We start from the raw sequence: 27,073 nt of genomic DNA, 5'->3' as shown, positions 1-27,073 counted from the left end.
CTTGGCATTTGTCACTTTTTTTTGTGTGGGTCAAATGTCCATCAGTTATCAGTGCTCAAGTCAACAGGAAAGAAGCCGTTTGGGCTGTAAAAATTTGAAGATAATCTCCACCTCCTGTTTTGGCTGCTTTTGGGCACCGAGCGGCTTGGAAAAAAATGCTACCTTTGTCATAGGCTCAGTTTATTTCATGCATGTCATACTCATCCTTTAGCCAATTGTCTGGTGAAGCTCATCTGACTTTTCAATGGATGACAAAGGTAATGCTTTACATACTATTGACTATTTCAACATTTAGCTGTGTGTCATCATAATTAGACACTGGCAATTTGTCTTGATCGGTCTGACTGTCATTTTGCCTTTGCCAGATTCTCACTCGAAGATCGGACAGTGGTGTCGAAAGGATTCTGACTGCATAGCAGAAAACTCTGGGTGTATTGCAGACATTTGCAGCTGTCTAATTGACTTCATTTTGATCCAAGATCAGTGTGTTTCAGGTTAGCAGTTTTGACTTCAATTTGCTCAAACATCGGTGTGTCTCAGGGTAACAGTTTTTCTATCTTCTGCTACATAGTAGTGACTTTGTATTAGTCTAAAGGCTACACAATTCAAGCTTGGAAATAATTGTTTAGAAATGTCTTAGAACTCTTGGAAAAACACCAAACATTCATTTGCTGTTCTATTATGAAGTTAAGACTTTGTGCCAAAGAGAAGTACTCTGAACTTGCAGCTAGTATTAAGACCTTGGCATAATAATTGGCATTGTCCAATTGCAGCTCCACAGAAGGCATCGTCGAAGGTCTATCTTATGGCAATTGGATGCCTTTTGTCCGTCCTAATTTTTTCGTTGTCACTCTGCTTCCTCTACTGGAGACGGTATGTGTTCCTATTATTTTTCTTTCTCCGAACACTAAACTTTAAAGATTGCATGTCTCAATCTATACTTTGAAAATACCATTGTACTTGTCCCCCCCTCCCCGTAGGCAGCATCAAGGGGAGCAAGCGAGTTTAATCCATCCAACTAAACATTTAATCTTGAATGGTACAGTCATCACAAATCGTTAAAGCCGGAGTCACACTGCTTCTTCATTATACAAAAGATAGTCTGCATACCGATTCGAACGTGAATCGCCGCGAGATCCGTGCTTCGAATGCCACATGGCAATAAGTTCAAGGGGAAAATTTGGCATTTTTAACTGTCTTGTATAATGTATGAACAGTGTGGCCTAACCAGTAAAATTGACCGACACGAATGTTTCATATAATACAGTATACAAAAAATATTTCACCAACGACCGAAAAAGAAAAAAGCACTTGAAAGGATTCCTTTGGGATACCATTGTGGAGCGTGGTGGACGATGGGTTACGATTGTAAAGTGATAGAGAATTATTTACTTAAAATTTCCTAATCACCTTTGAAATATTCACCTTAGCTGGCAGATTCTAACGAGATTTGTTAGCTGTCGTGACTATAGGGACTTTTAGAAAACCGTTTCCGCATATCGCACAACCAGAGTCTTTGAGGCATGCTTTTAAAGGCTTTAAAGATGCAGCAACAAAAGGAGTCCCTCTGCAGTCAAGTTAATTGTGGGAGAGGGTGAAGGGTGGCAAGAAGGATTTTTACCCAGGTTGAAAAATATTTTGCAGGTAGGCTTAAGCGCGCGGTCCGCGGTCACGGTATCCCCCGTGCGTTAAAGGGACACACCCCCTAAGGGGGTCAACTTTTGAACCCTTGTGTTAAAAATAATGATATTTACAGGGTAGGCTGGTAGTCATACTAGAGGGTGTATTGCAAAATTTAAGGTCTGTCGGTTAAATGAGAAGCAAATTAGAGTAGCTTCTATCAGCAGCACGCCTACCTTGTTTAGTTAATCTGCCGTTAAAAAACTATCAATATTCAAGATTTTTATTTGCTAGATATGTAGTAGAATGCCTAGGGAATGTGGCTATGGAACGTTTTTTTCTAAAAAGTAATTTATTTCTATAAGTTTTCTCTTCTGCAAAACTGGCAAACTTTTTGTTCTTGTGTGTCTTCGACAAAATGTCAAAATTTTATAAAAGACATCCGTAAAGTGACAAAAAAATTCCATAGCCGCATTCCTTATTAAATTTCAATCAGAAAAAGGAAAGAACGAGCCTTCCCTGTTTTGCCATTATCAAACGATAGATTGACTAGTGGAACAGAGAAAAATTCGTTCAAAGTGCTCCAAACCTTGTCTTTTCTTTAGATTTGGTGGACAGAAAATAATCTATAAAAAATGAACTATGCAGTGTAAACCAATTAAAGCTTTTGGGAATACTTTCTAGATGTTGGTGGATGTATATATGTCATTTTTCAAAATCAACATTTTTTGCAGAAAATCTTTTTTTCTGGGTAGTGTCCCTCCTTAAAAACCGACTCAAAGGTTTTAATATAGTGTGGTACGCGGAACACAGTAACGGTTCGCTAAAAGTCTCTGTAGTCGGTGACAAGCTACGAGTTCAGGGCGAGGAAAAGAAAGGCTGGGGAGGAGGACGCAGATAGATTGCTTGAGAGGAGAGGAGGAAACATCCCCTCTCCCTAGCATTCCGCCTGCTTTCTCCTCCCCAGCCTTCCTTTCTCTCGCCCTGAACTCGTAACCTGTCACCGACTATAGTGAATTGTTGGAATTGTGACTATGACAATTTGCTCTGCTCTCCTACGGAAAATTTAAGCCGCGAGGAGGCTGAGATACCGAAACTATGAAACAAAAGAGCGACGGAAGTCACTCGTGGAAGTGACTAAGGCCTCCGCAGCGGAAACGGCCGCGCGGGTACCGAGTATTTGGGCTAGTCATCGCGAGCCGATCTTACATTGTCGCGCTATCTACGGGGCACGTGGTCACAGAAAATGCGCTCCCTCCTGACTCTACAGTCTCAAATCGGGCTTGCAGCTTTTGGCGCTTTCCCCTCTATGCCTTTGTTTTTATTGCACAAGCGACGTCGCAACTTCGAAATCGTCAAGTAAAATCCCATCATTGGAATCGGGTTTCTTTGCCGTTGAATGGTGCAGAGAATTGTTTTTTTTTTTTTTAGAGCGCAGCTCTTAAGCGCCTGTCGTCGCCGTCGGCGTAAATGTGCGGTGCATTATGGGTAAATTTTTCCGAAGGAACCCGAGGTCCTCCCAAAGGATCTCGGGTTCCTTCGGGAGGACCTCGGAAGAACCTCGGGTTCCTTCTGGCGGACCTCGCGTTCATTCGAGAGGACCTCGGGTTCCTTCGGGAGGACCTCGGGTACCTTCAGTGACCTCGGGGAGGGGGGGTCACGTGACCTCCCCCGAGATTACATGACCCCCCAAGGTCACATGACTCCCCCCCCGAGAATACGTGACCCTTAGTACCCTTCCCTCCTCCTCCTCCTCCAGAGCTGCGCTCTAATTTGGCGTTACAGGGGGGAGGGGAGGGGGGGGGGGGGCAGGCTGAGAAATTTTCCGGGGGGGGTTTCCGCGCAATTTTTTTTTACACCGGCAATTATCAGTAGTTTATTTTAGGGGGTACATTTTACAGCGTATGTGTCACGCCCGTTAGGGAAAGAGGAAGACAGAGACCATGTGAATTGCGGGAATGAGAAATGCGTTATATTATTTAAAGGGGCGGAGAAATTATTATGAGAGAGTTAAAAGTAAACCGTCAGAAAAGAAAGAGAGAATTAGCAGAAAAGAAAGTACAATAAAGAAATCTCTACACGAGTCTCAACACTGATCAAAGTTCGGTCAAGTCATAGACACATCGGGTAATTCTCGCTCATGAGTCCTCCGTGGCGTGTCCTCGGGAACGCGGTTGCCTTCGCCTCGATGGCTGGAGGTCGTAGCGCAGACACGGCTAGGAGCCGTGCATGGCAGCCCCACGTGTCGGAGTCCGGCGAAGGTTTCGTCGTCCAGACCGCTAGACTCAGCGCTCCGCTGACCGTGGCAGCTGCTGAGCGATTTGCAGGCCGACCGTTGCGATCCGTGCTCAGCTTCCAACTGCCCGCTCGGTCGCACGCCCCCCACCTTGTCCTCATCGTATTCTTCGTCTTCGATCGCGGCCGCGGCGCAATCATTGTCATGAGGATCATGACAGTATGTATATTGCCATGTGTACTTCGCTGTGTGTCAATGTCAATCACCGTGCAAGCGTAGCCGTGTGTTCATCGCCGGTACCATGACGCATGCGCCGGCGAGCACAAATCTGAAAAACAAAATGCTTGTGCCAGCTGTGAAGTTGGGGGGGTAGAACCCAGGTTCCTGTGCTTCTGAAGTATTAATCCACTCGGCCACGAGTCTTTATATTCTCTTTAATACATGGAAATAAAGCCTGCGGCTGCAGAGTATCAGGTCAAACGCTCATTAACAAGACTTATGGCTGGGGGGGAGGGGGGGGGGGGGGCACGAGCCTCGATGCCCTGTAGTCTACGCCTATGGTGGTGCCCATGCTCAGCTTTTTTATAGAAAGTAGATTTTCAGTTGCCCTTTTTGTGGCGTAAACTGAATCTGTGTGCCCTAAGCACCTCAGAAAATCTAAAAGTGAAGTCATTTGAGACCCTTTTCTTTATTAAAAAAACGACCAAACATTGTGGCACACCACGACGTGTCGGGATGTTTGGTTGTGTTTTTAATAGGGCAAACAGTCACACTTAATTGTAATCTTGACTTTTTTTAAAAATATGTTTGGGGGGTATACCGGTTGAATTCGCATCATGAAAAGATAATCACAAAATCTAATTAGTTTCCCTTTAAATAATCTTAAGTTTAAACTGCCGAAGCCTGCCTATTCCCCTTTGTCTGTTAACGTTGTATGCAGCCACGGCTCACATTTGGGGTGTTTTACGCAGGAAAGTGCACGAACGACGCGAAGAGAGAGACTTGGCTCTGTCGAGAGCGCTCCGTCATACTGCGGAGTCATGGGTCACATTCTCACCTTCAATCGCCGATGACGTTGTATACGGGCGCCTGACACCAGCCGCTGATTCTGTGTGCTATCTGCAAATGTTTGACAAGCCTCCGTCGTACGAGACACTCTGCAAGGGCCACCTGATGGTGAACGGCTCTCCGCTGCGGCTAGAAGCACAGGTAACAAACACCACATGGACTTCTTGTAAAGGTGTTCATTTTTTTACAGCGGAGCTGTTAAGGGCTAGGTTCCCCGGGATCGTGTCCGGTATGTCGACACAAACCTACCTGGAGAGTTACCGCCAACTATAAGCGACGGCGGCAAGCACACAGCCAGTCTGGTTTCCGCTGTCGCTCGTAGATTGTGGCAACCTTTCCAGCTATCATAGAATAATTGATAGTTGGGCGCGTTGGTGGGAATTCATCGTAGGAAACAGCGCGAAAAACAGACGACGACGAAGAAGAAGCACACGTAACGAGCGCAGCGCTCGTCACGTTTGTTTCTTCATCCTCGTCTGTTTTGCGCGCTGTTTCCTACGCTCTTATCAGTTTCGGTTTAGACTCACGATGGGTCGGCCGCGCGAGGCGGCGGAAAGAGCAACGACGTACGCAGCAGCGCGAATGGGTCCGCAACCGCCGCAAAGCCGCTGTCGCCTCGACTTCCACTGCGTCCGGCGCTTCAGATTCTCTTGCCAAAGAGCACATCGCTCGCCTGGAAAGCCGCCGCCGAGAACAGAACCAGCGATGTAAATGACGCCGGCGGGCCAACGCCACGGACGACGATCGTGCCACGGAGGCCTAGCGCAAGCGCGAGGCCCGGCGACGACTGCACTCCACGCCGGCTGAACTGTTCCTGGGTGCGGCGGCAAGGTTCCGGAGGGAGTTCGTGGAGAACCCGTTTGGCGTCACGTGCGCCGTGTGCGACCGACTCTGGTTCGCCGGAGACGTATCCACGATCGGCGGCGTGTCGGACGAGAATCGGCCGTGTGCGCGTTGTGGCAGTGTGTCGAGTACAGCTCCGCTGGTCTTCCTTCTTCACGAGAGTGGAAAGACTGAACGTTTATGCTGTTGTGCTTTGCCAGGTGTTCGCTCAGCCCGCTTCGCCTTAAAAATGACTGCCTTATTTTACCCAAACCGGAGCAGAATGATTCCGACGAAAGATGTGCTCTTCTTGACGTACCTTCACTCCAGGAAGCGAGATCGAGTAAATTTTGGAACCTAGGTGATGCAACTTGGAGGCATCGGCACTTCCGTGCTTCGTATGCTGCTTGCGGAACTGCTCCTTGAATTGGTTGCCAAAATCTTTGTGCGAAGCACGGATGTCCCAGTGACCCGCGGTCGTAACTCGACGTAGGCCCTCATAACTACCGTGTTTTCGCTAAATACCGATACACCCCGAAAATTGCCTCGGGACGGTTTTATCAAAATTGGGGAAACGCCGAAAAACTCCGAATTCGAGCTGTTTTCGAAGGAGAAAAACCTAAGCTTCACGTGAAGAAATCTTTACCTACAGCTTCATGTTGTGTTGGGCCGGAGCATAGCCCTCACTGAATTGAGGCTGCATCTTTCTTCAAAACCACGCATTTTATTTCGGTATGGGGACGTTTTCATAGGGTCACGCGTGTGTTTAAGGAATCCTCTGCGTGAATCCTACTTTCTCCGACATATAAGTCCCGATTTAACGTCCGACACCAGAAATCAACACCAAAAAACACAAAATCTGTTTTAAAAAAATTGAAGAAAAGAATACCCTTGAATTTCAAGAAAGATATAGTCAGTTACAGGTTAAGAAGGTAGCGGCAAATGCCCCTCAAAGGGAATCAGATATCCCTCCACCACCTCCGCATCCAATAGCGTCCCACCGTTTCCGTGACGTCGCGGCCAACGCGCGAGGAGGGTCTTGCCTTTCTGTACATATTTGCTTTATCTTTCGACTTTGACTTAGCATTGTGGAAGCCACGAGAGGGAGATTAGAGTTTTAGCCCACCGATGGGAACAAATACGACTTTCGGGGATTAGCTTCCCCCCTCCGATGGATACAAAGGCTGCTTTCAGGGGCTCGGTTCCCCCTTCAATGAATACAAAGGTCGCTTTCTGGAAAAGTGGGATCGGAGACAAGTTGGAATCCATTGAAGCGGAACAAGGAGCGTTTCCAGTGAACTCTTCTTTCGACTGCGGAGAGATTTGAAACGGGCGCATCACCGCTTATGGGAGGAGCTTCTCCTACCTTCTTGACCTGTAACCGACTATAGACCCCGAAAACACGAAATCCTACTCATAGCGTATAGTCAAAGGAAGTGAGACACTGATGTGTGAATGTACTTTTATCTATGAGGTGTTTAGCTATACTTGGTTTTAAGTCCGGGCGCAGACGACGCTACGAGCTGATCTGGGACCACTGAAGGAACGTAGAAAGTGCAAGTCACTGGGCCTTTTCTGTTTATGACTGGTTTAGTGACGATAATACTCATACAGAAGCGTGACAAACTCAATTATGGTTAAACAACCGGAAAGAATAAACACAAATTCGGGACGCAAACAGACGATACAACTCTTTCCGGTTGTTTAAGTATTTACCAACACGCTCGTTTTTTTAATGTTAATCAAGTTTTGTGAGCTACATGCAGGGCCGTAACCAGGGGGGGGGGGGGATAGGGGGTTCTGACCCCCCCGAAATTTTTTTCTGTGTACGGCCCTGGTCAGTGCACTGGCAGCCAGCCGATTTTAATCTCCACCTCTGCGCACGCGCAGTGGCGCCGGTCGGCTACCGGGTACCAAACCGGGACCGGATCTCCAGTTTGCTGTAACTCTCCATTATATGCCACCGATACACATGATTCATAGGCGAAAATAAGACAATAGACACTTTCAAAATGGCCGCCGTTGTCCCCGAAACCCCCCCCCCCCCCCCCCCCCCCCCCCGAAATTTTTTTCTGGGTACGGCCCTGGCTACATGTCTTGTTCTCGTCCGAACGTAAATGAAAGAGTTGTATCGTCTGTTTGCGTCCCGAATTTGTGTTTATTCTTTCCGGTTGTTTAAGTATTTACCAACACGCTCGTTTTTTAATGTTAATCAATTATGGTGTTCTTTATGTACATGTATTTCAAATGAAGTAGCAAGTACACTGGGTGCAACGTACTTGAAGTAAAGTACTATAAAATGTGCTTTCAAAGTAAAGTGCAAGTAGCTTTTAACGCTGTCCTTCCAATCTCCTATAAGTGTTTTTTTTTTCAACTGATATACATTGCCCTAGGGGTAACGGGGGTGCATCAGTTATTTTAGGACATGGCGGCGAATTTCGGATAAAGTCAAGTGGCCACAGAGTAGTTGCTTTACTCTCATTTACAAACTATTCATTAGAATCAACTTATAAGGCTCTTATTTGTGTCGGTATAATGTAGCCGCCATTACTTCACTCAGAAAAATGACCCAATGACGTGTTGAAAAACGATAGTGTGTGCGCATAACTAGTATACAGTGTATTTTTATATTCGACCTCGGGGAAGTTGTGTACAGTACTGGGAAAGCCAAGGGCGCGAGCGCGTGGTTCTTGAAAGAGCTTAATTTCAACGAGACCAAATTTGGGGAATGTAGTTTGAAGTTGGGGGTTATCAACGTTACTAGAAGCACTCAGTTGGGAAACTGCCATAGAGACTGCTCTGAAAAAGTGGCCCCGATCTGTCCTTCAGAACCGAGCTAATGGCGAACACGACGCCGCCATTCCTTCCGCAGCTGCCACTCGAGGAACTGCTTGTTACTTCCATTTTGGCTTTAATCGGCCGTTTTTGCGCCGAAACAGATACAGCGGAAGAGGTTACAGGGGTGCCACCACCGTCTCCCCAGCGGACGCGCCGCGAATTACTACCGAAGTTAAAATGAACCTAGGGCGGACGCGCTAGCTGGAAGCGCCGCTGAGGCATGGTTGTATAAAAACAATATTAATTGTTCCGCAAAACCTTGCAAACTAAAGATTATAAAAACATCACGCGCCCTTCATTTTGTACTAAACTCCAACAAATTTCATACAAAAATTGTCTTTTCCGTTTGTTTTTACGCAGAAACATGCTTTCTAAGAGCTCAAGGTGACCACAGTACAGACAAATGATAAAGAGTGGCGCTGTTGTCGTATTTAGCTTGGTCTCGGTGGACGCCAGCGGCCCAGGTGTCGACGGCGAGTTTCCCAACTGAGTGTTTTAGTGACGTTGGGGGTTATATAGTGTGGTCCAAGTCACCAGGCTCAACCTAAAATGGACCGTAAAAATCGACGCCTGCACGTAGCAATCTAAACTTCTCGTCAAAAATGTAATTCACAGGTCGTTTCTTTTTTTTTTTTTTTTTTTTTCTTGTAAAATTACAAAGCGTAGCCCTCTTTCTGTAAAAAATAAGGCCAAGAAACTTGCCAGGGTCTACGGCGGGCAGCAACGCAGACGGCAGGGGTCCAGTAGTGGGTTGTGCTTGGCGTTCGTATTGATAGATGGCGCTACCTCCTTATCGCGACTGGAGTGGGCTCATTTTCGTCTTCTGCGCACGAGAAAGAAAGCAGCGGTGACGTCAGAACGCCGAGCCCTGATTGGCTGATCGCGACCCCCTATCTGAGCGTCGTCTGCTCCTTTGTAACGTCGTCTGCTCGCAACGTCGTCTGCGTCTGTTTTACCTTTCGTGCGACTTCGCCTTTCAGAGAGGGCAGACGAAATAACTCGAGCGGTACGTTGTTTTTGTCTAAACACTAGCAGACGCGCATCAAGGAGGGAAGTCAAAGGACTCACTGGCGAGGTGTCCCGAGGCGCCGAGGTTTGTTTGGTAAGAACCGAGAGTGCGTGTTAGTGTCCGCAAGTCCCCCCCCCCCCCCCCCCCCCCCAAATACTTTTTCCCTCCTTTCGTGTGCGGCGAGACCCCTCATTCTTTAACGGCGTCGGCGGGTTGGCGCAGTTAACGTCGTCTGCTTTACGTCTGCTAGTCAAAGCGATGGCTGCTTTACCTTTCCTGCGTCTGTCGGAGATTCACCGCTTTTTCACCGGCGAGAGTCACCGTTGCCTCGGGAAGCAAGGAGATAACAAGAGGAAGAAATTGACCTTTAATCTAAAACTGAGGTCAGCGATCAAAGTATAATACGGGAAGGGTTCACGAGGGTCGCGCGGGCATATTCCATTCAGCACACGAGCCGATCGTGGGCAGACGGTCGCCGAGTCGCGGAGTGCCTGCTAGGCCTAACTGCCGTGCTCGCTTGGTCGCGTTCGGTGGAATCGTGGCCGATGGAGCTTTTCCCGGGTGTTCGTGGATCCAGCGTTCTTGTTCGTCGTGGTCTGTTTCAAGTACTTTTTACTTTTTTCTTGCTGCTTGAAGTCGGAACGCGTGAGAAGCGCACGTAGAAAAATAAACGTCCGTGGGTCGTCGCGACCGCGACGCTGTCGGCCATGCTGATTTGATCGTAAGAAGTGCGTAAGACAGCTTCGGAGCTGTCGTAGGATTTCGTCGTAACCTGGGCAAAACTTACGAAAATTTCGTTTCGTGAATACGAATTTGCTCTTCAGTTATGTCTTACGCACATTTTTGGCGTAAGATCGTTTCGTGAATCTGTCCTCTGCACTTCCGAAAGTCGCAGGAAAGGCAAGACACACGCAGACGACGTTGCAAAGGAGCAGACGACGCTCAGATAGGGGGTCGCGATCAGCCAATCAGGGCTCGGCGTTCTGACATCACCGCTACCCCCTGCGCAAGAAGCAGATGAACTTACCCTCCGCATATGCTCCGCTTAGCCTATTCGCGACTCCAGCGACCTATAGGGGGCGCCACCACCAAACAAACATGGCGGCTGAGTCCAGGTCGCGTCGGCTCGGCCGGGCCGCCTGAACAGGTGGCGTGTTCAATTTAACAGATTTTCTTTTGTTTAATGCCCAATTTTATAGGTATTTGAACTGAGACGGTTAAGTGTAGCCGGTGAACATAAACTTGAAAAGCATGGTTTTGTTTTCCCGGTGTTTTTTGTTATTTTCATGTCAAACTTTCGTTTCGGGGATTTCGTCCAAAACCGAAACTATGGGCTCCGGAGAGACGGTAATACACTAATCAGTTTTGATCATCTAAGGAAATAGGCAATGACTACAGAATTCTCCCACCGAGAGTAATATCCAGCTAACTCGCATGCCTCGACCATGCGACTTTTCTGTCCGCGAAATCGAGCTTTTGTGCGTATCCGCGTTTAAGAAACAGCTCCAGTCGTCTGCTCGGTCAACAGCACAGGCTGCAGGAAAATTACGAACATTAAGCAAGCGCTTCTTGAGCCAAGGAGCATGTTAACTCGCCGGCACCCCACTAAGCAGCTGATACTCGTATTTCAATTCAGGTTTTAGTAGCAATCCAGAAGTCATTTTGACGAGCGGGTTATGTATTATATTACGTGCTATGTCCCACTAAAGCGATATTAGTATATTCTTCGGGTTGAAATATGAGCTTAGTTGACTAGATATTAGGTGAACTGCCGAATAAAAGTCTATTTGACAGACAGAGAGACACTACTTAAACTTAGCCAAATGGTTCTAGCCGGCAGCACGGAGACAAACTGAAGAGAGTCTTCATTGGAGTTCACGCAGAACCTCTCTGCATTGAACTTTGCTTCAAATCCTGAACGAAAAAAATAAGTTTTTTTTTTTTTTTTTTTTTTTTTTTTTTTGTGGCCGGTCAACCTGAGCAATGTAGACATATAATGCTGCTGGCTTCGACGGGGGTATAATATAAATATTGGAGGCACGATAGATCAAAATGCCGTGACAGCTTCTAACGTTGTGAGAAGCGTCCCCCACCTTTTGAAAGCAGATAATTTCCCTCATTCATTATTTGCAGCGAGCAGGTTTTCCTGAAGCAAGTAATTGCGAAATCAGCCCAACTCCTTCAGAGTGGTCCAGAGGCGTTTTCGGCGAAAAGCAGCCAAGATGAATAGCCAACGCACCGACCGGCGTGGGTAGCTCAAACTTGAAGCTAATCGAACACAACCAAACTCAAGAAAAGCAGCTATCGAACCTTCCCATGCACTTAACTGAAACATTGATGTTCCCTCCAGTGAAATGCCTCGTCTGTCGTCCCCAGTCCACTGTTCTACATCCTTATAAAGAAACCCCTTATCAGTTATCAAGTAGTCGTCACTTTGAATGTGATTCGAGACAGACAAGAAATCAAAACGTTTTTCCGTGATTTCTCCCCATCCGAAAAATCGAAAGCACGAGACCGTGTGTTGTGGAGTAAACGGGCTTTCAAACACGTGATGGAAGGAAACAATCTACTGAGGCTTCACCACACTAATGAACACTCAGGCGAACTTGAGAAATTTTCGGACCTTCGTCAAATTACACTGTTCGGCATCGCGCCGACAACACGTGTCCGCGAAAGTCACCAGAGACGCGGAGGGGCGCGGAGCGACCTGGACCGGCTGGTTCCCGGTTTTCCCGCTTGGCGGCGTCCGTTTTGCTGGAGTCGCGACCACCGGGTTTTTTTTTTTTTTTTTTTTTTTTTTTTAAATCGAATATAATCCTTTTGAGAAGTACCTTCGGTTAAAAAATAAATGTGAACAATAAAAGCAAAACTTAAAAGTAAAAAAAAAAAAAAAAAAACGCGTCTGCATAACGGCGGCGCTTTTGCTGCCGATGGATTTCGTCTGCGTGCCGTCTGCTATCTTTCGCTGGTCGGCTGCACCTTCAGACGCTGCTCCCGACGCCATCTATCAAAACGAACGCCAAACACACCCCGCTACTGGACTTGGTCGTCTGGGTCGCCGCCCGCCGTAGACCCTGGCAAGTTTCTTGGCCCTATTTTTTACTAAAAGAGAACTACGCTTTGTAATTTTTCAAGAAAAAACCGACCTGTGAAATACACCTTTGACGAAAAGTTTAGATGGCTACGTGCAGGCGTCGAGTTTTACAGTCTATTTTAGATAGAGCCTGGAGACTTGAACCACCCTCTACTTTCATCGGAAAGTGAAAGAAAAAATACTTTAAGTAAAATACAATTACATACGTAGAGAATTTATACTTCAAGTAAAGAACAAGTTGTCTAAACTTGAAGTAGTACTTGAAGTATCAATGTATACATTGATGCTTAAAGTACTACTTCAAGTTTAGACAACTTGTACTTTGCTTGAAGTATGAGAAAGCCTCTTCCATCCCAAAGCCAGCGTTCCAGCGGGAGGGGGAGGCGAAGTTCGCGTCTGTTGCCGTTTCACATCCCAGTTTAGCAGTGCTGGGAAGTACTTTAGGTGAGTACTTTCCAACGCTACTAAACTGGGATGTGCGACGGCAAGAGACGTGAGCTTCGCTTTCCCCTTCCGCTGGAGCGCTGGCTTTGGGATGGAGGAGGCTTTCTTTAGAGACGCTACGCACGATCGCCCTGACCGGCCCGCCGGTCGGGGCTCCCGCGATATTAAAAAAAAAAAAAAAAAAAATTGAGAACTACATTTTGTGTTGCCAGTGCACTGCATTTGCCACAGTGGTGCGGGAGAGTTCGTGAATTTTCAGCATACCAATTCCGTTCAAATATGGCGGTGATTGGAGTTCCGGATTAAATAAATGCGGAGCGCAAGTTCGTCTGCTTCTTGCACAGGGGTTGCGACGATGTCGGAACGCCGAGCTCTTACTGACGAAAAAAATCCCTGGAGAAGGGGAACTAGAGGGACAAATGACAAACATATTCGTCTTTCTTGTCCAGCTCGCTTGCACCTTTGCATTTAATTGTATTATAGTCAAAGCTCTTAATGATCGATTGAAAAAAAAAATAAATAGTGGGACCTCGAGGCATCTAGCGTTGATGTCTACCTACTATCCTTCCAATCAAAGCCAATCAGAACTCGGCGTCGTTTGACGTCACCGCAACTCCTGCGCAAGAAGCAGACGACTTGTTCTCCGAATACCACCTAGAAGATAATGCCCCCCCCCTCCCTCTTCCCCAAACATTATCACTGGTGGATTCCCGCAGCGCCGCTTCAGCGTCGCCGCCGAAGCGTCTTGCAGCGTCTCACAAGGAGTGCGACGCTAGCATGTGGCGACGCCAAGGCGGACGTGCCTGCCGCTTTCTGGCGTCCCTCGTCGCGCTTTAGTGTGTTTGCCGCTCGGTCGATGATCCACTACCAATGACGTCATACACAGGCCTTGTCTTCTAGGCGGTTCGCGTTTTTTTACAAGCCGACAACCATTGTTGTACGAACGCGAGAGACGCGTATTAAGGGGTATCCACACGAAGGAGAAATCCGCCACGTTCCTCCGCGGATCGCGCATCACGTGAGACATACGTCATCCCTTTTTCACGCCTCGCGGCGCGTTCTCCTCCGTGGCGGAGGCGCGGAGGCTTTGTGCTGACAGCATGAAAGCTCCGCAAGTGCACGCGGCGGAGCCGGGGACGGAGTTTCCCGGGATGTTGACGTCACGACATCCGTCCGCGGAGTTCTCCTTCGTGTGGATACCCCTTTATGGGGTATCCACACGAAGGAGAAATCCGCTCCTTTCCTCCGCGGAGCGCGCATCACGTGAGACATACGTCATCCCTTTTTGACGCCTCGCGGCGCCATTCTCCCGTTCTCCTCCGTGGCGGAGGCGCGGAGGCTTCGTGCTGGCAGCACGAAAGCTCCGCAGGGGCACGCGGCGGAGCCGGTGACGGAGTTTGCCGGGTTGTTGACGTCACGACATCCGTCCGCGGAGTTCTCCTTCGTGTGGATACCCCTTTAAGGGGTATCCACACGAAGGAGAACTGCGCGGACGGATGTCGTGACGTCATTAACCCGGGAAACTCCGTCTGCGGCTCCGCCCCGTGCACGTGCGGAGCTTTCGTGCTGACAGCACGAAGCCTCCGCGCCTCCGCCACGGAAGAGAACGGCGCCGCGAGGAGTCAAAAAGGAATGACGTATGTCTCACGTCATGCGCGCTCCGCGGAGGAAAGGGGCGGATTTCTCCTTCGTGTGGATACCCCATTAAGGGGTATCCACACGAAGGAGAAATCCGCTTCTTTGCTCCGCGGAGCGCGCATCACGTGAGACATACGTCATCCCTTTTTGACGCCTCGCGGCGCCGTTCTCTCGTTCTCCTCCGTGGCGGAGGCTTCGTGCTGTCAGCACGAAAGCTCCGCAGGTGCACGCGGCGGAGCCGGGGACGGAGTTTCCCGGGTTGTTGACGTCATGACATCCGTCCGCGGAGTTCTCCTTCGTGTGGATACCCCTTTAAGGGGGATCCACACGAAGGAGAAATCCGCCACGTTCCTCCGCGGATCGCGCATCACGTGAGACATACGTCATCTCTTTTTGACGCCTCGCGGCCTCGCGCCGCCGTTCTCCTCCGTGGCGGAGGCGCGGAGGCCTCGTACTTTTAGCATGAGAGCTCCGCAGGTGCACGCGGCGGAGCCGGGGACGGAGTTTAATGGGTTGTTGACGTCACGACATCCGTCCGCGGAGTTCTCCTTCGTGTGGATACCCCTTTACGAGCGGGTGCTGCGCTGTCATTCGCTTCCAAGAGCTGCTCATTTCAGCGCATCGCCGCCCGCCACGCGCGATGAACGCATCGTGATCCGGTCTGGAATGTAGGTTGCAAAAGAACTCTGGAAGCTCGCTGTCAGCACGCGCTTAATCACAGAGTACACAGCCGCCGCGCGATCGAAAGCGTCGCTGTGGTCGGCCTATACCACGATTGGCCGACTGTTGACTATGACGTAAGCGAAGGATTTATCATCGTCAGAAATAACAGTAATGCAATAACTTTAACTGTGACGGCGTTGGCAGTGTTTATTTCAGAACGCTATGTATTCAAGCTTCCACCATGCTCATTACAAACACATGCATGGAACTTGTTGTTCGCAAGGTAATGACGTCACGAGAAGGAACCATATATAGAGTGCGCCACCGAAACATCTCGCCGCTAATAGACCCTTTTTTGGCAGCTGTAGAATCCCTGCACAATGGCGGACTAGAACCTCAACGTCATGGCACACTGGAAAAAACACCCACAAAAACATGATGAGCGCAGTGACGTTGCACTTTCGGCGCTGTTTAATTGGCTCGTCGGCTCGTATACTCTGTTTCACCTCACGTTGTACCGCGGAGAAGGCTACAAGCGCGAGCTCCTTGCTCTAGGGCACATCTGGGCGGCATAAGCTCTCGTGCGTTAAAAGCAGCTCCTGACGCTATGAGCTCGCGCTTCTAGCCTTCTGTGCGGTACAGCATAAGGTGAAACGGAGTATAGTGTTTGTCGCGCTCCGTCGTTCGCTATCATATCGAATGGCTTGTTCCGCCGATGTGCAGTGGTTCCGACCTCCTAATAATTAGAACGTTACTTTCAAAAGCACTCTATTAGTGGCGAGATGTTTTAGTGGCGCCCTCCTATGGTTACCTTTCGTGACGTCATTACCTTGCGAACAACACGTTTGATGGTGTTTGTGAGGAGCATGGTGGAAGCTTGAAATCATTGCGCTCTTAAAGCAACACTACCACCACCGACGAAATTGAAGCTCTTCCATTCCTCCTATTTCCGTCGATGAGAAATGAGGGCGCAGCTACATGCAGGTTTTATGCCCTCACCTGGCCACGGTCCCCCCCTCGTGGAAGAAGACCCGGGCGTCCCACCCGACATTGAAGAGATCAAAAAAGAGGAGAGGGCTGCCAGGAAGCTCAGACTCGGCGCCCCTCTCCCACCCGATGAAGACCCTGTCCCTCCTGGTTACAGCAGGTGGGAACGGGTCTGCAAACGCAGGCTTCAAACGAAGACGGCAATTACCCCCATCTGGCTGGCGAGGTTTCACCGCCCGTCCACACCCGAAGACGTCGGCCCTGATCCGCTCTGCATGCACTGCGGGATTCCAGCCACGTGCACCCATCTCGTCTGGACGTGCGAGGGGGTCGCAGAGCATCGGAACGACGCCATTAACTCACTCCCTGAAGAGGCAAGACCAGCTACGTACGAGGACTGGACCCGCCCCAGGCTCGAGCACCCGCACCGCAAACACATTCTCGATTCCCTGATTAGTTTCGTCCGCTCATCGGGGATCGCCTGTTACATTTAGCCTCCTCCCCCTACCCTTCCCATAATCCCCTTCCCCCGTCACGATTGGATGACTTTATCAAGAAATCGTGATGTATCCCATTCCTTTAATAAATACGTTTTCTCACTCACTCACCTTTGCTGACGTCATAGTCAGCATTCGGCCAATCGCGGAAGGCCGACCACAGCGACGCTTTCGATCGCGCACGTCACTGGACGCCATATTTGAGTGCGCTGTTTAGAGCGCATGCTCAGAACTAGCGCGCAATAATACGCTGCTAAAACCGACAATCTTGATGGTGTGGAATGCACGTTGCAAAAGAACTGTGGAAGCTAGCCGTCAAGCACGCGCTCAGCAGTCGCGCACACAGCTATGGCCGCCATGTGCTTCCGCAGTCCTTTGGGAGCGTGCATTTAGCACCATCAAGGTAAACATCGCCCTCAAATATGGCGTCCAGTGAATACCTCTTATTGGCGACGTGCGCGATCGAAAGCGTCGCTCTGGTCGGCCTTCCGCGATTGGCCAAATGCTGACTATGACGTCAGCAAAGGATTTCTCATCGACGGAAATAAGAGGAATGGAAGAACTTCAATTTCGACGGTGCTGGTAGTGTTGCTTTAAAAGCGCAAGGATTTCAAGCCTCCACCATGCTCCTTACAATCACCATCGAACTTATTGTTCGCAAAGTAATGACGTCACGAGAGGTAACCACAGGAGGGCGCCACTAAAACTTCTCGCCGCTAATACTCACCTAATGACTGAACTCTGGCACTGTTTTGGTGGTTATTAATAGAATGAAACGTTCTTTTTTCTTTCTCCTTCTCCAGGCAGAAGTGTCTTCGCCGCCACCGTATCAAGAAGAGTCGTCGGCTCACAAAGGATGTCTGCTTCAGCAGGGATTTACCTCACGGCATCTCAACAACTAATTACCCTCAGTCGTCACACATAAACAAATATTTTCTTGTTTCCTTTCTCTCTCTATCTCTCTCTTTGCAACTGCCAGTTTTGGAAACTATGAAAAAATGTAAGTAGTGCCAGATAAACTCTCTTCGAAATTCAGTCTGGCAACTTTGATCACTATCATTATCTCAGTGAATGGCGTCCCATGGTATCTGTGCCAAGCTAATGGTGGCCTTCATGAAACCCAGCAGTATAAATGGACCAGCTGTATAAATCAAGGAAGATAGAAGGGTAGGAGAGGGCATGGACATCAGCCGCGTAGCCCCCACAAGCCATGCTCCCTTGACTCCTCGCCTCTTTCTCATTTTCCTGAAATAGCATAAAGAATGCTATTGTAATAAAACTGAAGGTCGGTTATGGCAGCGCTCATGCGCTGCTGCTGCAAAGCGTCTGAGTTGAAATGTGGTGGCGCCAGTGTGCAAATAGCCCCCAAAACACTTCCGGTTTTGAACTAGATGGCAGGTTTCGCTGTATTTCCGAAATTAAACATGCGCACTATCTTCTGGAAATGGCAACTTATAACACTGTCAAACTTAATTTCTTCTTATGATAAAATAATGATGAGTAAGAAATTGGGAAATATACGTGAACCGGAAGTGTGACGGGGCAGCCCAATAGATGGCGGCACTGAGCTTGTTGCCAAACAAAAAAAAGGGGCGCATACACTATACTCAGTTTCACTGTTACTAGGGGCTCTAACTTTTACGATAACTTGGCGAACTGTGGAGGCTGCGGACCCTGCGGCCCAATAAGGGCGTCGGAGCAAGGCATGTAACAATACTCCATGGTCGAGGCCACGGAGGCCTCGTTACCGTTAGAGTCACTCTATGTGGCAGCGTAGCTGCCAGAGTAGCGCCACGCTTTTCCCTGTGCCGCCTCTCACCGTGATTGGTCACACGCGGTACCATAGCAACGAGCTGAGCTGGCTCGGTTTCCTTAGCAACCGAGTGACTACTCGTCACGTGACCTCCCAAGAGCCGCGATGTCACCGGTAAGATGGCAGCGCCCAGAGCTGGTGGATACGAGTTTGTTCGGTGCGCGGTAGTCCTAATGTGCCGCTGCTTGCCGACGATTTCGGACTTCTTTGTGCTCTCTGACGCAGGTATAACGTCAAGATCTGAAAGAATGTTACTTTATACCTTCTTTGTGCAAGATCTTTCTGAGTATTAGCACCTGTGCGGCAGCATCAGTCATATTGCCGTAGCGGTGCTCGGATTCCTAGATGTGTTCGAGGAACGATGAGACATTTTCAATGCAATTTTTGCATACTCCTATTCCTGTTTGAATGTTGGAATGTCTGAGAATCGATGCGAATTGTATGCGTCGCATGTTGGACCTTGGGGAAGTTGTGTCAGCCCCAGGTAACCGCGTAATCACAGAAACTTTTAGCGAGGAAGCTCCTGCGATCATTACGTTTTGTACTAATCAACGATTTTACAATATAACTTTTAGGATAACATTTTCGCATTTTCTAGCTTCCTTTGAATGTTGGAATTTCTGAGTATCGAAACGAAAGGTATACGTCGTGTGTAGGGCCTAGGGGAAGTTGTTTCAGCCCTGGGTCACCGAATAATTACAGCAACTTTAAGCGAAGAAGCGCCTGTGATCTTTAACCTTGTGTACTAATCGACGATTTTACGAATTGACAGTCCTGAAGACTTGGATAAACGTCCTTTCGTTGCAATAGCTTGCATTTGATCGCAGTGTGTTTTGGTTTGTTTTTTGCAAGCGACAAGCTGACGTTTGCTAAAATGACGTATATGAAATGACCTGCTCTATAGCAATGCCTCAACACATACTATTAAACTTATATGCTGAGAGGTGTGTTCGTCTTTGTAATTAACAAGTTACAGACAATTATTTTTTACGACTGTAATATTTATTTTCTGTAGCTGGGCCCGTTTTGTGCTCATTAATGTCCGTATGCTATGATGTTATCATCATGTGTGCATGGTTCAAAATAACCTCTTTGCAGTGCCTACAAAAGCCAAAATGACGTCAGCCGACCCCAGCTCACGCATTTGACACAAAAACTGCGTCACTCGGGCGTATGCGCTCGTCAACAATCAATTCGTTGATGAATATTTGAATTCGCGTTCGTGGCCAATGAGTGCACATGAGTGCACTTGCGAATGACAAGTTCTATGGTGTGCTTAAAAAGCACGGCGGAAGCTTGGGGTCATCGCACCGGTGCCCTAGCATGTCACGACCGCGTGATTCCACTGTTCTCTTTTGAGTTGGGGATTAAAGCTGAGGAAGAAGAAGATAACAAATCAATTCATCGCCCCTTTAGCACGGGTATTGGCGAATTCGGGTGGTCAATCGCCGGCGAGCTCACGCCGGCGGCACAGGCAACGAAAACCGCGCCAGCGGCGCACCACGTGACCCTCTCCACCCGAACACAAAGCGCCTGCAACTGGCGTTTTCGTCTGCCTGGGTCGCTCGTGAACTTCGTTAACTTCTTTCACGATTATTTTATGATACAATAGGCACGCTCTAGGCATCAGCAACATATATTCGGACTCTGAGATGTGGGTAAACAAATTGTAATATATTTTGTTTAGATTCTCGAGGAACTGTTGCCATCTTACAAGGATCCTAGAAGGCTCAGCAGCGTCGCCATTTTATATTCCATTTTCTTGTTATTACCTTTTTGCTGGAATCCTCAGCACTTTGATTTGACCCAGCCCTCTAAAATAGTAATGCGCGTTCAAGTGTCGAGCTGCAGCACTATCAACACATTTTTTACAGCGGTGTAATAACACGCTGTGTCCCATAGGAAACTGATATTGCGGAAGCTTCCTTTAAAATATTTTATCTTTATCTCCGTTGTTTTTGCTGTCTTTCTCGGACCACAGAGGGGTGTCTGTCTCAGTGGCTTCGTTTTCTACTAGAACACGCTCTCGGCGACCATTGTTTCGTTTGGTTCCCTTTCCCGATTCGGATATGACGATACCGGATACAGTCTGGCAGACAAGCTGCCCGACCTCTTGGAGCTCGGGCAAAAATTGTGCCGGTAAATTGCCAGCACACGCCTGAGAACTGCCACCCGAACGGCGCGCACTCGCCAGCCTTTGACCACGCGAACGCCCTTGGCGGAGATATGGCAAAATATTTTGCCGGGAAATGACCACGCGAATTCGCCATATGTGTGCTACACCAGATAAAAATATTGACATTTTGCATGCCGGTAAACTTCCGGGCGACCACTTGGCCTGTCGGCAAGAACACCTCATATCCGGCATCCTCCTCTTTTGATGGCGTTAACAATCCTCTGTAGACCACCGTGCTGTCCTTCTTGGTTTAACCCCGTGGACTGTTCATCGCCCAAAACGAGGGTGATACCGTCGTCGACGTCGTTCCTCGCCAGTCGGTGAGATAATCTCATCTTGAATGAATGAGTGGGTCTTGAAGGAGTATGGTGCTAAGCATACATTCTCTGGGGCAGTCGAGCAGCAGTCATGTCCCAAGGCCTGGCAATTATGGCGGTCCTGTCGTGGCCGGCGTAATAGGATTTTGTTCCATAGGAGCGAAGTCCGAAAGTACAAGGACGGTACGTTCGTCCCACGAAGCGGCCGCCATCCCGGCGGCGCGGAAAACCACTCGCCTTGTCCGTGCACGCTGCTAATCGTCTCATTTCCCAGAAGAAACAGGCACGGCTCCTCCAGAGGCCCGTGCCATACCGCCATGCAAAGCGTCTTTTAGGTCTTTTACCACTTTTCAATTAACGAATCCCCCCTTCCCCTTCTTCCCCACTGCGGCCTCGAGCCATCCTTGTCATTAAAGGACTTCAATCAATCAATCAATTAACGAATGGAGATATCAAATAGATAAAGGCTGCCGCCCGGCGTCGCTAGCAGTACGGTTACCATAGAAACCTCCCAGGCCCAAAATGGAGATCACTATAGGCGCTTCTGACGTCGTGTATCTAGATAATTTTGCGTCGTGTCGCTACTCTGGCAGCTACGCTGCCATATAGAGTGGCTCTAGTTACCGTTAAAACAACAGCGCCGTCCGCGACAAAAAAAATAGTTATAAGCTTTTTTTTTTTTTTTTTCTCTAATAGCAACTGAATTTGCGCGATTGCATCTCTATCGATACGGCAGGAAAGAAAGACGAAGACATGTTACGTTTCAACGATACTGGGATCAAACGCTTTCCGAGAACAACATGGTTTTTAAACGATGTTTAAACAATCGCAGCCCTGTAATCGACCGCTTCCGCTCAAAACTTCGCCATAGCATTGACGCCCGCCCGAAATTCGCCATTAAATTCAGCGTATGGTTGTATCAAACTGTTCCCGAAGAGCTAGGTACGTACTTGGCGGGCGGCAATGTTGCGGCAAGGGACGTGCATCCAAAGATGGTTGGTGTCGCAGCAGACGACCGCCGGTTCCTCCGGGCCTCGCACTTGGCGCAGTGATACACACACTCCCGTGACTTGGTGACACGTGCCTCGTTGCGGCGCTCTTATTGGGTCGCAGGGGCCGTAGGCTTTACAGTTTGCCAAGTTACCATAAAGCGGTGAACACAAGCGTCGCTGCGGTCGCCGCGCCCTGGTTGGGTGAGGTGTGCCGTGACGTCAGAGGAAGGACTCCGCTTTGCGATCTCGCATCCGGCTTGCTTCTGTCCCCCGTTACCTGGTTTGCGATCATGCTCGTTAGGGAATTGTAGTAGACCGTTCCCGCAGCCCGCTAAGCACCCGGATAGCGCTCCGTAATCCGTCACAAGACCTTGAAATATGCAGAGAATGCTGGCGGCGCGAATGCGCAGCTGCGGCGCTTTCTTCGGGGATACCGTAGCGGAGGAGAAAAACGATCTACTACAACTCCCTATTGCTGAGCTACTGTTTCCCGAAAAGAAACGGTTTCAGCTTTCACCAACCGAAGATATGGAGGTTAAAGAGGGCATGGACAATCAAACTATGGATGGGAGAGGCACCGTCAACGTTGGCCGTTGTGTGCCGCAAGCACCTCGAGGAGCGGGACCTCGTTTACCCGGTGTACAAGACGCTGGGTTAGGCCGACACCGGCCTGCTTCCGTACCTTTCCTAAGAATGTTTGTCACTTAGTGGCGAAAGCTATCGGCGGAAGCAATTCCGCCGATGAAACTTTTCGTCCGTCCACACGACACAGGGCGATCGTGCGAGGGGTCAGTGAAGCAGTGGCGTAAGTGTTTCAGACGCTGGAATTCTGTTTTTGCACGTTCATGAGCAAGGAAAATATAACATTCCGCTTTGCACGCCTTTCCGATGGCATTTATAGGAGGAGGAGGAATAAACGTCTTTATTTGCCTGCAGAGCTAGGTCAAGCCTAGCCGGTGCGGCCCACACCATCCGACGCCCCAGCGCAGGGGGCCCGAGGTCGGACCTGCCTGCGCAGTAGACGCCGGGCCTGCTGGACGACCGCTTGAAAGATGTTTGGGCTGTCGGCAAACTAGCCCGCGACCCCGACTCTGCGCGTGCCGCTCTTCATGCGCTGGTTCGCAGATGCTTTAAAAGACTTGGGTCTGAAGGCCTCTGAAATGCTTGTGGAACAGAGTTATTTTACATAAATGTAGCTTATTCGTATTTAGGAATTTTTTATTTTTCGATGACGAATAACTACTGGAAATTAGTTTGTATTGTAGCAGATAAAACGGCCGAATTACTTCCAGTAGCCTGTATGATATGTATTGAACTGCCCAAAATATGCACAGCAATAGTACCATAATTTGGAATATTTACACGTTTTCCTGACATTCTTCCTTTATTCCAGCCTTGAGTATTCGGAAAATACTCCGTTAAGTTTGAATTGTCACTTCAAGTAAAAGATACACTGCTGCAGGTCCCCCAAACCTTCCTCAGCTGGACTTTCTGACAACAGGGGTAAACAGGAGGAACAGCAAGCATTCGAAACGGCTGTCCCGTGAGAGAGAGAGAATAAACTTTATTAATTCAGTTTTCTGAAGGGGGGGGGGGGGGGGGGGGGGAGGGGCCCTTAGTCCAGGGCTCCTGTGGCCTTAGCCGCCGAGCGGGCCCGGTCCACCAGCTTACGCTGGTCATCCAGGCTGGAGCTGAGCAGCACGGCTTCCCATTGGGAAGGGGTGGGGTGTGGGATAGGGGGAATCGCGGGGTTTCGTTGGCATGCCCATACAGTGTGGTATAGGTTGGCGTACGTGCCGCAGAATGGGCATTCTTTGTTGTATTGTTCGGGGTACCATCGGTGAAGTAGACTTAGGTGTCGATATGTGTTGGTTTGTAGTTGCCGCCAGACAACAGCCTCCTCTCGTGTGAGCTCCTTGTGCGGCGGGGGGAGCTTTCGGCGTTCTAGGCGATAGTACTCTGTGATTTCCGCGTACTGGGTCAGTGGGTGTCCGTCGCTCTTGCTCTCTTCTGTTTGCCTGCAGTCCGGTGCTCGGAAGGTATTTGCTCGAGCGACAGCGTGGGCGCGCTGGTTGCCGGGTACAGACTTGTGTCCAGGGGTCCAGACCAATTTGACCGGTGAGAGCTTATCTTGGTGCTTCGTGAGTAGAACGTGCGCCGATTTAGATACATAGCCCGTCCGGTAGGCTCGGCACGCTGTTTGGGAGTCTGTTATAATTGTAGTAAGATGCGGCACCAGTAGCAGAAAAAAATGTGGAACCAGTGAAGAGTGACAGTTTACGTGAGAAAAGCTTAAGGTATTTTAGCTTCATGACGATTTGATTTAGCTGAAATCTCACTTTTAAAGCCTGTAAAACGTAAATTGTCGAGAAGGGACTAATAACGCGCTAGACACCTTCACTTACGTTTTTTGTACATTATTTGAGTGATATTAACAAATACACAGATACCATCAGTGGAGTCCATTGAAATACTATACGAATCCAGCAATGGCCAAATGCGAGCACAATAAACGGACGTAAACAAATAACTGGTACTATATGCCAGTGTTCCTTATTTCTTTACTTTGTCCTTGTACTTGGGCTGTTTCACCTGTGATTCTCTCTCCATGGCCCAGACTATATTTAACATGCTGCTCGAGCAGCATGCAGTTTTTCTGCTTCGGTGTTTTTGTTTAAAAACAGAGATACAAAATAAAAACACGAAATAGTATACATAATCTGCCGATTCATTCAGACCATCAGCAGCATTAGAGAGTTTTAGTGGATCGTTCCGATACCTCCGATAGCCCCGATAACGATACTATTCATGCGCAAGGGAGGCGGTGACGGATTATCGGGTATCGTTATCGGAGTCATGGGAACGATCTACTAAAACTCTCTAATGATTGCATGAGATGTAAATCTATTGTTATGCTCCTGCTATTGTGTCCGTATTTCTTCTTTTTCATATACCAGCTGCGATTCATCGTTGCTTGCCCTGTCAACCATGCCTGAAATGTTGATTGAATTTTCGCCTGCAGCTACAGGCCATACCTCAATAAATCCACGTATGCAAATATACACTTCATACAAGAAACGCGCACAAACGAAATCGAATTAAAAACGAGCGCACCGACAGCTGACATCGTAACAGCCTCCACAGTGCGAGCAAGGCGAGTCAAAGAAAAATCCTATCCTCGCCGCGACGTCACCCGTGTTCGCCGTAAGGGGCCGCCACGCTAATTTCTCGGGGCTAATACTCCGTTTCACCAATTATGTTGTACCGGAGCGAAGGCTGGAAGCGCGAGCTCATAGCGTTGGCAGGTGCCCTTGGTGCACGAGAGCTTGTGCCGTCGAGATGTGCTTTTGAGCAAGGAGCTCGCGCTTGTAGCCTTTCCTGCAGTACAGCACGAGGTGAAACAAAACCAAATTAGTCGTTAGTATTTTATACAGCAGGAGTTTAGTCTGCCAGAACATGGCGACATTGTTACCCACTGTAGATGAGCAATCTAGCCAGTGCGGTAGAGCCGCTAGCCTGGGGTCTTTAACGTGCATCACGCAGTAGTGATACACGACCGCACGCCGGTACGATGCTCATCCAGATCGAAACGGGCAGGGGTGGGGCTCGAACCCAGGATCCCTGGGTTCTGCAGCGCGAGCTTTCGCTCCACGCGCGTCGAGCTGTGTGTGCGCTTGAGCCCACTCGGCCACCGATCCTTTTTTTTTTTTTTTAAACAGTTTAATTTTGGTTTGCCGTAATATTTGAAAATGTTCAAGTACACAAAGCATTCACCACACTATTTACAACATCCTAACACGAATGGTGAAGTATGAAACACGTGAGGTATGATACATGGTAGACTTACACGCAGTTCTCACTCATTCCAATCAGTACATAAAGAATGCACATCAGCGTCGTTGGCTTGTAAAGTTCATCACGAACATGTCACTGACACTTACAAAAAGTCATTTCAGAAAAGTCCCAAACAGTGATCTTTAACAACTATAGCACATATGTGACCGATTGAAGAATTACTTTTAGAAAGGTTTCATTACAATGTTATTACAGCTGCTTCATTTGAATGAAAGTGTCTAGTAAAGGTGCACGCTCGGGGGGCCCCTTCGGCGGGGGCATAAATACTCTTCATCTGCGTGACAAGTTCAATGAAATATACATCCACGGTGTGGGCGTTTATGTCCGCGTGTCTAACAGCCATGCGGGATTTCCAAATACTGAAAAGCCCCAGAAGCACAAATAAGTCGTAAGGGACCAACTCATGTTTGTCAACTGGAAGAAAACGAATGTAATAGTGTGTGATAATCAGACCTTTTTTTCAATGTCCGCTTTAAGATGTCCCAAAACAGTACGGCGTCCCAACAATCAATGAAAACATGCTCAACACTTTCTGGTTGTTTACACAATAAACAGTCAACCGACCATAGAACAAACATCCCTCTTTGTTTCATCCATACGTTTACAGGTAGTGCTCCGGTGTGTAGTTTAAAAAAGAAAGTTTTTACTGCAGGAGGGATATACATCTTTTTGACTCGACATAGTACATCCTGGCCTGGGCCGTCTGCGAACAAGGCGTGATAGACAGATACTGGAAAAAGTGTGTCCAAGAGTGCCCGTGTAAGGTCTTTTCTGTTGACACTGGAAAGGTACTCCCGTGAAAATCGTGCAGATAGAAAATTAAAAGAGTCGACGACCTCTTTCAGAAAACCTACGGTGACCATAGGTTTTGAATTCTCGGATGAAACCAAAAATGATGGGAAGTGACAAGCCAATTTTGTCTGAATCATTGTACGAAGAAATGGCTGTTCCTGATCTCGGAGGAAGAAAAACCTCGACACAAGTTGTCGAACATACAAATGTGG

The 27,073-nt window shown here is 48.5% G+C and overlaps 1 protein-coding gene across 1 annotated transcript; it reads left to right on the top strand.

Annotated features, from left to right (window-relative positions):
• The first annotated feature begins 391 nt into the window (after nt 1-391).
• Nucleotides 392-17,820, top strand: LOC120849599. The gene is made up of 4 exons (XM_040221840.3): nt 392-494; nt 774-873; nt 4,828-5,065; nt 17,720-17,820. Exons 2-4 carry the CDS (start codon nt 806-808, stop codon nt 17,816-17,818), a joined length of 405 nt encoding a protein of 134 aa, XP_040077774.1. The 5' UTR covers nt 392-494; nt 774-805; the 3' UTR covers nt 17,819-17,820.
• The last annotated feature ends 9,253 nt before the right edge of the window (nt 17,821-27,073 follow it).

The sequence above is a fragment of the Ixodes scapularis genome, unplaced genomic scaffold, assembly GCF_016920785.2.
Source record: "Ixodes scapularis isolate PalLabHiFi unplaced genomic scaffold, ASM1692078v2 PGA_scaffold2__306_contigs__length_199485367, whole genome shotgun sequence".
Taxonomy (NCBI): domain Eukaryota; kingdom Metazoa; phylum Arthropoda; class Arachnida; order Ixodida; family Ixodidae; genus Ixodes; species Ixodes scapularis.
Note: the sequence above shows the minus strand (reverse complement) of the source record. Positions and strands in the feature narration are given on the sequence as shown.